This window comes from Balaenoptera acutorostrata, chromosome 1, assembly GCF_949987535.1.
Source record: "Balaenoptera acutorostrata chromosome 1, mBalAcu1.1, whole genome shotgun sequence".
Lineage (NCBI taxonomy): Eukaryota > Metazoa > Chordata > Mammalia > Artiodactyla > Balaenopteridae > Balaenoptera > Balaenoptera acutorostrata.
In genome coordinates, this window is record NC_080064.1 from 144,644,940 (window position 1) to 144,657,595 (window position 12,656).

At 36.1% G+C, this 12,656-nt stretch overlaps 1 protein-coding gene across 1 annotated transcript in view; it reads left to right on the forward strand.

Moving 5' to 3' along the window:
- Positions 1-11,237, forward strand: part of TSEN15 (tRNA splicing endonuclease subunit 15) — a 30,384-nt gene extending 19,147 nt beyond the window's left edge. The window contains exons 4-5 of the mRNA XM_007175214.2: positions 9,217-9,358; positions 9,904-11,237. Coding sequence (XP_007175276.2) covers positions 9,217-9,358; positions 9,904-9,924 — 163 coding nt within the window. The 3' untranslated portion in view covers positions 9,925-11,237. The remainder of the gene's footprint in view (positions 1-9,216; positions 9,359-9,903) is intronic.
- The last annotated feature ends 1,419 nt before the right edge of the window (positions 11,238-12,656 follow it).

Sequence of the window (12,656 nt, forward strand, 5' to 3'; positions counted from 1 at the left end):
ACACTTTACACTGTAACTCTAACTGGTATGCATCGGAGGAGAGAACAATCACAGATCTGGAGAAACACTCTGCCAATGCTATGAACAGTCTCCTTACCTTTTAGTTAAATTCGTTTTCATCCATATCTTCCCCTCCTCAACACGCCCACCCCCACTTCAACCCTTACTTTTCCTTAGTGCCTTGGAAAAAGGACTTGTATTAATGGTGCAGTAAAGGGTTAATAGAACTGAGTTCCTTCTTTAGAACATTTTTAAGGTTATGAAATCTAATTCTGAAATGCTACATATGTTTTGAAGGATGCTCCACTATAATTTCCCTGTAATCAAAAATATTCCTCTCTCCAAAAGTGTATTCTTTATTACAAATTCATTAAATGATCATTATTTTATATGAGGCCTGAAGTCTAATAACTAGTAAAACGATTTGTCATTTGGCTTCCCTGCATATCAGGATGTGTGTCCTCATACTACCTCTGCTGGAAATCTGTTTCTGGTGAAACCCCCAATTCTGGCAGCTTCTTTCAACTGACATAGCATTTTTTTCTTACCCTCAGAAAAAAGCTTGCAGTTTATTTTAGAATGGCTTCCCACTGGGGTGAATAGCCACACAGGCACTTAATTGTTCAGTAAACCCCCCTGGGCTTTTAGCTGCCTTGATTTTTTACGAGGAAGGCATTGGCATGATTCCTAAGGAGGTGGTCTGTTATTCTTGAAACTTTCTTCAGGATTGAGCCTGTAGTTGAATAAGGCACCGTGGGCACCAATTTAATTTTGCATTGTGTTTTAGAGTTGCATTATTGCGTGTCGTTTCAATATATCATAATGAGGCAGATCAGGGAGGTAATGTCTTTTATTGATGAAATAAAAGTGTGTATCAGTTTGGCTACATTGAAGAGGACAGGAGGAGATACTGCTTTCTGTGGACTGAAATTAATAATAATTTGAACCCATGATGTATTCTAGTTTGACAACATTGAGGTTAAAATTAATGTTGTCTTCAACTTTCTTGTCCTCTGTGCAAATCTCCAGAGATTACTTAGTCTCCATTGTCGGACTGTTACCAAAAAAAATGAATGCTAAGGTTTATGGAAAGCATTTGAATAGCTTGGAGAAAGGGCAGTAGCCAAATAATGTTCCCTATGTGTTTGTCTCAGGCACATTCTCAAGTTAGCTTTGTTAAACTTGGGAGCCACTCTGTTTTCAGTACGCTGAGCTCCTCTCTGAACAATTACGAGAAAGAAAAACCTGTTATAAACATCAAATTCTGTTACTGTTGATCAACAACTATGATTATTACTGATTTATCTCTTTCTTTAGATGGGATTTTTTCCCTTGAAGTATAATGAACTCAGAACCTGAAATTTTTATTATTAATACATAGGTTATGTTTTACATATGTGGATTACTATCACATATGAACCATAAAGGGTTTTATTATCTAAATTATTATTTTAGATTTGTGGGATGAAACATCTCTACAATATTTTTGCAAAGAACTGAGCTTTTAAAAAATATGCATATAAGGAAACTTTGTTCTGTGGTTTCTAAATTAAGATTTCAAACTGTAAGCTCGTTAGAGGTTAAGTGAGACTGTAGTATTTTAGTGATACTTCAGTGTCCTCAGCATCTTTACAGTCATGTGTGATTTTTAAAATAGAACTTTGGAACCTGTTGTTGTTATATTGAGATTGTGCAATCTGTTGACTTAAAGGCAAAGTAAACATTTTTAGGAGTTTATTAGTACCCCATAAAGGAAACAAACAGGACACATCTCAAATGGGCAAAGATGATGGCATTACTTTAAACATATGTTAAAAATTGACTAGAAGAGATCCTGAACAAGAATCTCTGTAAGACTTCCCAAGTGTGCTTTGGGTAACAGAGGCAGATAAACTATTTTATTCTGTTATTACTGCGAAGATTCATTGGTAATTTTCCTCCACACGCTACCAAGTAGGATAAACAGAGCTCTGAGACGGGAACTTCCATTTCATTTTGACAGTGATTTCCCTCAACTCCGAAAACAATACCCCCTTTACAACTCTGAGCTAAGTTTCAAATGTTAGCATTTCCCACATGGGTGTTTTGAGTAAGTCTGAAAATGTTTTGCTATTTATATCAAAGAACTCTGGAAACAAATATGAATGAGATGGAAATTTCTATCCTAAATTTTAGTCTATAGTCTAGAGTTCCCACACAGTTTACATTAGGAAAACAACCATGAACATGCACACACGTATGTATGTACATTTCTGATTTAAACCATGTCATATCTTGAGAAAAAGAAAATACGTAAAAGTTGTCTTAATAGGTTTTATTTCCCTTTCTGTCTGTGTCCCGTCTTCGTCATACTCTGCCAGTTAGGGATATTTAAAGAAACTTATTTTTAAGTTATGTGTATTACCGTGGCTTCAGAGTGTTACTTTCCATCGATGTTGTGTAATAAGGTTTCTGATTAATATTTATGGTTGCTTTATCTCTTTCTAAAGTAAACCTCTGATATGAAAAGTAATCGAGCTAATTGTCATACAATGCAACATAGGTGGAAATTATTTTTTAAGGGGAAGGTAGTGGTTACACTACCTTTGCAAGAATGCAAATCTGGTATAGATAATACCAGATTATACCAGATATATAGATTATATAATCTATATAATACCAGATATATAGATTATATAATATAGATTATATAATAATCTATATAATACCAGATATATAAATTATATAATAATACTGTATTCAGTGACTACTTGACAGTTTGCAAAGCTTTTCCTGTATGCCACCTCACTGATTCTTAAAATAATCCTATTTGTAGACATAGAGGTATACTATCTTCAGATTACAGCACCATTTGTTAAAAAGACTTTCTCCATTGAATTGCCTTTGTAGCTTTGTCAAAAATCAACGATCACACTTATAGCATATTAAGAAGTAATACTTATGACAATATTAACACAAAGGATGGGGCTATATTGAAGCAAGGAAATGATATCAGAGACTAACTTGAAGAAATGAATAGTACCAGAAATATTAAATATGTAGGTTAATATATTTTTTATCCTTTTTCCTCTTAACTTTTTAAAAAGACAAGATTGTATAAAGCAATAACATAACACTGTATTGAGTTTATAATATATAGGCATAATATATATGACAATAATAGCACAAAGGAGGAAGAAAGGAATGAAAGTTATACTGGAGTTTCTATATTTGTTTTAGAATTGAATTAGTATTAATCTGAGGTAAATTGTGATAAATTAAGATACATTATAGTGATCTCTAGAACCACCACTAAGAAACTCGAAAAAGTACAGTTGACCTTTGAACAATGCAGGGGTTAGAGGTGCCAATCCTCTGCACAGTTGAAAATCCAAGTGTAACTTTACAGTTGACCCTCTGTATCCGCAGTTCTGCATCCGCAGATTTAACCAAACAGGGATCATGTAGCACTATAGTACATATTTATTGAAAAAAAATCCACGTATAATTGGACCTGCATAGTTCAAATCTGTGTTGTTCAGGGGTCAACACAAATTAAAATTAAAATGGTACACTAGAAAACATCAATTTATTACAAAAGAAGGTGGTAAAGGAGGAACAGAGGAACAAAAAAGACATGTGATATATAGAAACCAAACAGCAAAATGGCAGATATAAATCCAACAATATCAGTATTAATTTTAAATGTGAATGGATTAAATACTCCAATCAAAGGACAGAAATTATAAGACTGGATATAAAAACAAGATCCAACTACATGCTGTCTGTAAAAGAAACACTTTACATTCAGAGACAACAATTTTGGAAAAGTCTCAGCTGTTTCTTCTATACTGCTATAGTCTGAATGTATCCCCTATGTTTCATATGTTGAAATCCTAAGCCCTGAAAATGATAGTATTAGGAGGTGGGACCTTTGGAGGTGCTTAAGCCATGATGGTGGAGCCCTCATAAATGGAATGAGTGCCTTAAAAAAAAACCTCACATTTCAGATAGCTCTGAGAAACTGCTCCAAAGAGGTAGGGGGGAAGGTCAGTATATATGTGATTTTGGTGAAGGGGGAGTACTTGCAATTAAGCACATATTTTTTGCAGAAGGTTTCTGCTAGTCACAAGGAGCAGACGTCACCATGAAGGATTTTAGTGCTTTTCTAGAAATGAGGAGATACAAGAATTGGGCTCATAAAGTCAGCTCCTGAAAGTATCTAATTATCGGAAGACCTGTTCTGCTAGTTTTTCCCAGAGCACAGAGTGCCTCATTTCTGCTCTCCACACTGAACTCCTTTCAGGGGGTGTGGAAAGTCAGCAGCTGCAGTAGCACATGATTTAATCCTTGTAGAGGTGGATGGCAAGTGCTAATGGCAAGTGCCAATTTGTAGTTGACAGTGCCCACAGCCTAATCCCAGAAATCTGTGAATATGTTATGGCAAAAGAGATTTTGCAGGTGAGATTAAGTTAAGGAATTTGTGATTGGGAGATTTCCCTGGATTATCCGGGTGGGCCTTATTAAAAAAAAGAGAGAGAGAGACCTTACAGAGATCCCTTGCCCCTTTTACCATGTGAGGACACGGTAAGAAGGTGCTGGCTATGAGCCACGAAGAGGACCTCCTCCAGAATGAGACCATGCTGGTGCCTTGATCTGGGACTTCCCAGCCTCCAGAACCCTGAGAAATAAATATCTGTTGTTTATAAGCTGCCTGGTCTGTGGTATTTTGTTATAGCAGCCTGAACGGACTAAGACACACACTATTCTCTCCTTATTTTCCTCTGTAATTCTGTTTACACATATGTTAAACTGATACTGCATCAAAGGCCTCTGATGTTTTATTTAAAGAAAAAAAAATTTCTCTTTGTACTTCAATTAAGTTTCTTGTGACCTATTTTCAGGTTCACTAAATCCTTTCTTCTGCTGTGTCTAATCTACCATTAAGCCTAGTCAATACTTTGAAAATACATTTTTAAATTCTAGAATGTTCATTTTCTTTAGAATTTTCATTTTTTTGCTTATATTTTTCATCTTGTCACCCATTTTGTCTGTTATTTTCCTCAATACTATAACATTTATTATAGTTATTTTAGAGTCTTTACTAATTCCAACATCTGTTTTTCAACAGCCTTAGTTTTCTGACAGTCATCTTGTATTGACTTTTTGCTCTTGATTATTAGATATATTTTCCTGCTTCTTCGCATAGCTTAGAGTTTTTCACTGGATGCTGGACATTGTGTATGAAAAAGAGACTGATGTTGATAGACGGATGTCGATTCTACTCCCCGCCTCCAAAGAGCTCATCCTTTCCTCTATCTGGCAGGTAGAGTTAGTGTCTAATTTAGTCAATCAAATCAGAAGTCAAGAGGAATCATGGCAGAATTGCAGCTTTAGTTATCTCAGTTCTCTTCTTGGTTTCAAATGTCTTCAGAATGGGATCAGCCCTCTCTCTTCAGCAGGGCTTAGTGATTAGGGCTTGCTTGCCATTTTCCAGTCCCTTCCCCAGCTTCTCATGCTGTTGCTTAAACACAGCAAAAGTCCCATGAGTGAGAGTTGGTGAACTGGAGAGATTGGTGTCTTTTAAGATTCCATTCCACCACGCCAGTTCACGTGCCATTTTTACAAGTCGTGCTGTTTTCTCCTGATCCCAATGAAGTTGCTTGCGTATGACTGGCTTACTCCTCCAACCACTGTGGCCAGACTTAGCAGTTGCCCTCAGGGATGGAAGTGGCTGTGTCTTGGTCTCTACTTTACCCTGGAAGGGCTCATTGCTCATTGGAATTTAGTTCCTTTAAACTTCTTTGTGTTTACCTCTCTTTTATGGCATTAAAGAAAAATGGCATATTGTTAAGCAAATCAGGTGTTTTCTCTTTATTATCATAGGAATGGTGGTCTTTTGAGATCTTTTATATCCTCATTAGAAGTGGAACCTCCTTCTGTGCTGACTTTTGAATAAATAATATTGAAACAAAAAAAGGAACACTGCCTTGGTGATCATATCTTACCATTTTTATTCTTAACCTTTTTTAAAAAATAAATAAATTTATTTATTTATTTTCATTTTTGGTTGCATTGGGTCTTCGTTGCTGTGAGCGGGCTTTCTCTAGTTGCGGCGAGCGGGGGCTACTCTTTGTTGCGGTGCGTGGGCTTTTCATTGCGGTGGCTTCTCTTGTTGCGGAGCACGGGCTCTAGGCGTGCAGGCTTCAGTACTTGTGGCATGCGGGCTCAGTAGTTGTGGCTCGAGGGCTCTAGAGCACAGGCTCAGTAGTTGTGGCACACGGGCTTAGTTGCTCCGCGGCATGTGGGATCTTCCCAGACCAGGGCTCGAACCCATGTCCCCTGCATTGGCAGGCGGATTCTTAACCACTGTGCCACCAGGGAAGCCCCCTTAACCTTTTTCGTAATGTAGAGTAGGGGTCAGCAAACCTTTTCTTAAAGGGCTAGATAGTAAATATGTTGGGCTTTGCGGACAGAGTGGCAAAATCGAGGCTATTATGTAGGTACTTATATGACCATTCAAAATGTACCATTTAAAGATGTAGTAAAGATTATTCTTAGCTCATGAGCCATAGAAAACAGGTGACCATAGTTTGCCAAGCCCTGGTATAGAGACAAATGATAAAACAATTTGACTGTTTTGATGAACAAAAAGCAAGCAAATATCAGATACTTTTAAGAAATTAAATTCTAAGGAGTTCTTTGGTACACCATCTACCACTGTCATCTACAATAATAAGTACCAAAAATGATAATCCTGAGCTGTCAAGACAAGTTTAACTTTTATTTAGTGTAATTGAATTGCATAATAAATTTTAGAAAAATGTTTATCAGAAATATTTTAAAGTTTATATGCCTGAAGAGTTAGTTATAGCCATATGGAAACCTTCATTCAAAAAGCCTCATTCCGGGACTTCCCTGGTGGTCCAGTGGGTAAGACTTCGCCCTCCCAATGCAGGGGGCCCGGGTTCGATCCCTGCTCGGGGAACTAGATCTCACATGCGTGCTGCAACTAAGAGTCCACATGCCGCAACTAAAGATCCTGCATGCCGCAACTAAGATCCGGCACAGACAAAATAAATGAAGTAAATAAATATTATAAGAAAAAAAAAAAAAAGCCGCATTCATTCTACCCAAGTATTCTACTACATATTGAACATTAACAATTTGTTTTCCAGAAATCTTTTTTTCTTTTTTTAATTAATTAATTAATTTTTGGCTGTGTTGGGTCTTCGTTTCTGTGCAAGGGCTTTCTCTAGTTGCAGCAAGTGGGGGCCACTCTTCATCACAGTGCGCAGGCCTCTCACTGTCGCGGCCTCTCTTGTTGCGGAGCACAGGCTCCAGACGCGCAGGCTCAGTAGTTGTGGCTCACGGGCCTAGTTGCTCCGCAGCATGTGGGATCTTCCCCAACCAGGGCTCGGACCCGTGTCCCCTGCATTGACAGGCAGATTCTCAACCACTGCGCCACCAGGGAAGCCCAACAATTTTTTTAAAAAAGCTTTGACCCTCAAAATGGGTACAATCCAGTGGAAAACAGACCCTTAGATGTAAATATAAATACAAGGTAGTGATTGCAGTAATGTAGGTTTGCACAAGGTGCCTCTGTAAGGTTGGGGAAAGGTGGCAGGGAAGACTTCAGAGAGAAGATGATGCTTTGCTGACTCTTGAATTAAGATTTTGTCAGGTAAACATTTTATTTATCCAGTATTACGAGTATTACCATATTGTTGAATTGACTCTTTCAAGGTCATTTTAGAAATGGTTTGACTATGAGGAAGCAAACTTAGAAACTCATTCTCTCCTTATCTGATTACATACCTGTGAAATTTAAATGATAGTAGGTAAGCAGCTTTTTTTGACTGTTTTAAGAAACCAGTTATCACTCTAACATATGCAGTGACTAAATGATAGTTTAGGAAGAACAATTTAATTTCAGCTTTTCTAGAAGTTTATTGCTGTTTTAAATCACTTTTAAAATCTTGTCTCCACCACAGGTTTTTAAAAAAGCATTATAATTACTATAGGAAGAATATTTCAAAGCAGAGACTTTTCTTTTTAGATACTTTATAGATTCAGCAGCTAGTAGGATGGGTGAAGAATCACAAGAATTTTTACTTAGGGTTGGGAGTAGAATTTAAGGGGACAAATCAGACTTTTGTTAAAGAGAATATAGTGTTGAGTTATTTATGTATTCAGTTGTAGCATGTTAATATGCTAGTAAATCTTTTTCCAATTCCTGGAAAATTGGTTAGCTTCATGAAAAAACAACTGATCATTTTTTATTTGCCTTTTTAAGAAAGCTCCTCTGGAGGTTATATTTTACTGAATTATTGAATACAGGTTTTATTGAGTAGGTAATAAGGATTTTTAGTTTGTGGTAAACAAAAGCTAATAGTGCTTTGAAGACCTAGGTATTGGATTTAGTAGATTATTTTCCACAGCAAGCAAACTGAAATCCTTTATAACATTGATGTTTGATATATAATTTTTACAAAAGAGTATTTTCTCTCTATATTTTTCTTTTAGCTTTTATTAAGTAACAGAATACATATTGAGAGCCACAAAAATATCTATATTCATATCTAATAATTCTGATAACTGGAAAGACCCAACAGAATTATTTAAAAAGAAACAACTACCTGCAGAAAGATGATTATTACAGCTTATCTTTATTAGCACCCTCCTCCTCACAAAAAACCTGAAAGAACTTTACAGCAATAGGGGAATGATTGGATAAATTAGGAGGCAATAGAATATGATATAGCCATATAAAGGTTGTAATTATTAACACCAGTAGAAACATGGGGAAATGTTTATTATAGTCTATTTTTAAAAAAACAAACCTGAATACCAAATTGTTCCACTGTAAGATACCAAGTTGGAAAATTGGAAAAATGAGTATCCGGGATCTTTAGCTAATTTAGATGCACTAAATATTGTTAGTGTCCCATTCTGTTGGTTCCTAAATGCAGTTTTGATTCTCTCAGGTATGATGATCAGGAGAGATGGGTGAATACAAAAGAGAAGGACTGAAAGTCAGTAGATAGCTCTTATTTGCAAGATTTTCTGTATAAGAAGACAACTTTAAATGTTTATATTTGAGCCTTCGTACATTTCCTGAGTCCGCATTATGGATATAATGTTATTGCCTACCTCTTCTCCAAGATTTTACAGTATTTGATCTTATTATTAATTGAGTGATTGTGAATGCTAAATGTGTTGTGACTTTATTTTCAGGATAAGGGAGATCTTGAAGGCATCTCGCAAATTGCAAGGTGATCCAGATTTGCCGATGTCTTTTACTTTGGCCATAGTGGAGTCTGACTCCACAATAGTCTATTACAAACTTACTGATGGATTTATGCTGCCAGATCCTCAGGTCAGTTTTGGGGCAACTATCAGTAAACATTGAAAAAAGAAGAAAGTTATGACATGATTTTAAGTGTGAATCAATCCATTCACAGAACCATCACTTCTTTTGCAATATGAACATTCAAGAAAAAAAATGACTTGGTTTTTCATACCTCAGAAATGGCTATGTTCTGTTCAAAGTAACATGTTCCTAGCTGTTTTCACAAAAATAATTTGACTTCCCTACTCTACAGAGAATTTCATAGTTTCCCAGAGCACTTCATGAAGTCATGATGCATTTAATGATTTGATGAGTAACTGGGCTGGAATGTAAAGGCTTATAATAGTTTTAAGAACACTTAAACACTTCTTTAAGGAAATGTTAAGTTGGTTGACATTTTGACAGGAACAATTTAATAAATAAATGTGTTTTATATGATCTCTTTACATACATTGTTGGCATAATTGGGATAATCACATTACATATCTTCCTAGTTTTGCTTTTAAATTACATTATCTATTGGGGAAAAGGTCCATCCTTATCTTTTTTTTTTTTTTTTTTTTATGTTGCAGAATATTTCCCTTAGAAGATGACACCTATACTTCCCGATGCTTGCTTTATTCACACAAGATTGGATTGAGACCCATCAGCCTGATTCATCTTTTATCTCAGAGATAGTCAGGGTTGACTTAGCTGGTCCCATTCTATAAGTTTTCTTTTTGAAGAATAAAACTTTCCCAGATAGAAGAATTTATTTTATTCAAAAATATAGGGTAGTTGCTCTAGAACTTTCTCATCTGGAGACAGTTTAATTATAGTTGTATACAAGTTTATGCCTAGGGTGTGTTCAGAAGGGTAGAACATTGTTGAGACTGCCACCTCTTTCCCTTACTCAACCCTCTCAGTGCCTTTTGGTCACTACAGCTAGCCTGGAATGGCATTTCAGGTACACCTTGACACCTGGAGAGTTTACTTTAGTCTGCTTTTTCATCCCCAATAGAAAGTATTCTTTCAATTGGTTTTTTCATGTTGCAATTACTGTTACTTCCCTCTTTGGTTGACTTTAAATCAAAACTAAAAATATGCTCATCCAGAGTGTAAAATTACATGTCTGGATTAATAGGGACCAGAGAATTGCTACCTACAAGAGGACTGGGTCTTTTTTTTCCATTCTTATTACCACCACCTGTACTGTATCATAGCTAGAATATTACAAGAGAGATAGTGTTAACCTTAAAAACATCTTTCTTAAGTAAACCCAGTTTTTCCACTTTTGTTAATACCTCCCAATTAAGTTGCCTAAAGCATAAACAATTATATGCACAAAGATGTTTCAAGTGACATTTTGAGGCATATAATAATCCAAATATAAATGACTTAAAAGTTTAAGGCAAGGGTCAGCAAAATTTTTCTGGAAAGGGTCAGAAAGGAAATATTTTAGGCTTTTCAGGTCATATAGGCTTTCTCACAACTTCTCAGCTCTGCTGTTTGTAGGACAAAAATAACCATAAACAGTACCTAAAGGAATGGATATGGCTGTATTCCAATAAAACTTATTTGCAAATACAGGGCCATAGTTTGCCAACCACTGGTCTGGGGAAATAGTCAATGAACATATATAGCTAATGAATGGTGTGTTATGTACCCATTAAAAATTAGTAATGAATATACTGAAAAACATGAGAAAATATTTAGTAACAAAAAGCAAGATACAAAAGTATATGAATGTGTATGACTATGGCTATAAATAACACACCAAGTATATAATAAAAAGATGACAAAATAAATTACTAACTGGTTATAATAGGATGGCAGGGCGGGAAATGGATGACTTTGTCTTTCTTCAATATTTTAGTTTTTCTCTATTTGTATTACTTTTATAATAAAAATGTTTTAAAATAAAAAAGTGTCCTGAGATCTATATTAGTTATCTATTGTTGCATACTAATATTACCACAAACTTAGCAACTTAAAATAGCACACATTTAATATCTCAAATTTGGGTCCTTCGTAAGGTTGCAGTCCAGGTGTTGGCTGGGGCTGCAGTGTCATCTGAGGCTTCACTGGGGAAGGACCTGCTTTTTCACTCATGTGGTTGATAGCAGCTCTCTGTTCTCTGTGGGCGCTTGTACTGAGGACTTCAGCTTAGTGGGCTATTGGTAGGAGACCACCCTCTTTGCCACATGAGCCTTGCCAGCACAACTGGTTGTTTCCTCAAATCCAGTGAGGGAGAGAGAGTCAGCAAGATGGACCTCCTAATATCATGTAACGTAGTCATGTACATCCTGTCACCTTTGCCATATTCTGTTGGTTAGGAGCAAGTCACGGCTTATTACGCTGGAAAACAACAATAACAAGAATGGAAAAATGACCAAAAGTAGGAAAATTACAGAATTGTATAAAGCATCATTCGTGATCTATAGTAGTTCCTGAACTCCTTTCCTTTGGTATTTTTTGAATTTTACTTTTCTTCTTGATGGAAGGTCTTGGCAACTCCTTCAGACTCCCTCTGCTTCCCCAGAAGGCCTGAAGATGCACCAATTCAGAACAATATGGGTTTGTGTAACCCTAGGCAGCAATTTAGAGATCTAAGGATCCTAAAACAGTTTATGATCAGTTCTTAGCGTCTCTGCCATTTGATTCCTTTTGAGGCCTTTCATTACAGTGCTAAAAAAACAGTCTGCATTTTCAGAAAGAAATGTAAGGCTTAATGAATGTTAGATTTGTGTGTCAGATCTGGTGACCAGTGGGCCTCTATGTAACTACAAGACCAGAATTGTCTTGATTGTGAAAGGAGCTTTCTTACAGAAATCTTTAAAACTAGGTCTTAATCTCACTGTATGTCCTGGGATGTCTACTCTTTTTCAGAATGTTCCCTGTACTTGACCGAAGTTGTTCTGTCCAAAGCCAGCCAGATACCTGCTAGTGTGAGTAATGGTCCAGAACAGTTTGGGAATGGAGACGACCCAGCTCTGTCAGTCTCATTTTAGTGAAAAATTGGTAAAGTGATTTCTTTTGTGTGATCAAGTAACTTTGTAATTGCATTTACATTTGTCTTTCTTGTTAGACTATGGGCTCCTTAAGAACAGAACAAAGAACTGTGTCTTTAAAAAAATTTTTTAATTGAAGTATAGTTGATCTGCAGTATTATATTTTATCAGTAGTTTCAGGTGTACAACATAGTGATTCAATATTTTTATAGATTATACTCCATTTAAAGTTATTACAGCATGATGGCTACATTTCCTTGTGCTGTACATGTATCCTTGTTGCATATTTATTTTACATATTTATTTTATTAATCCCCTACCCCTGTTTTGCCCCT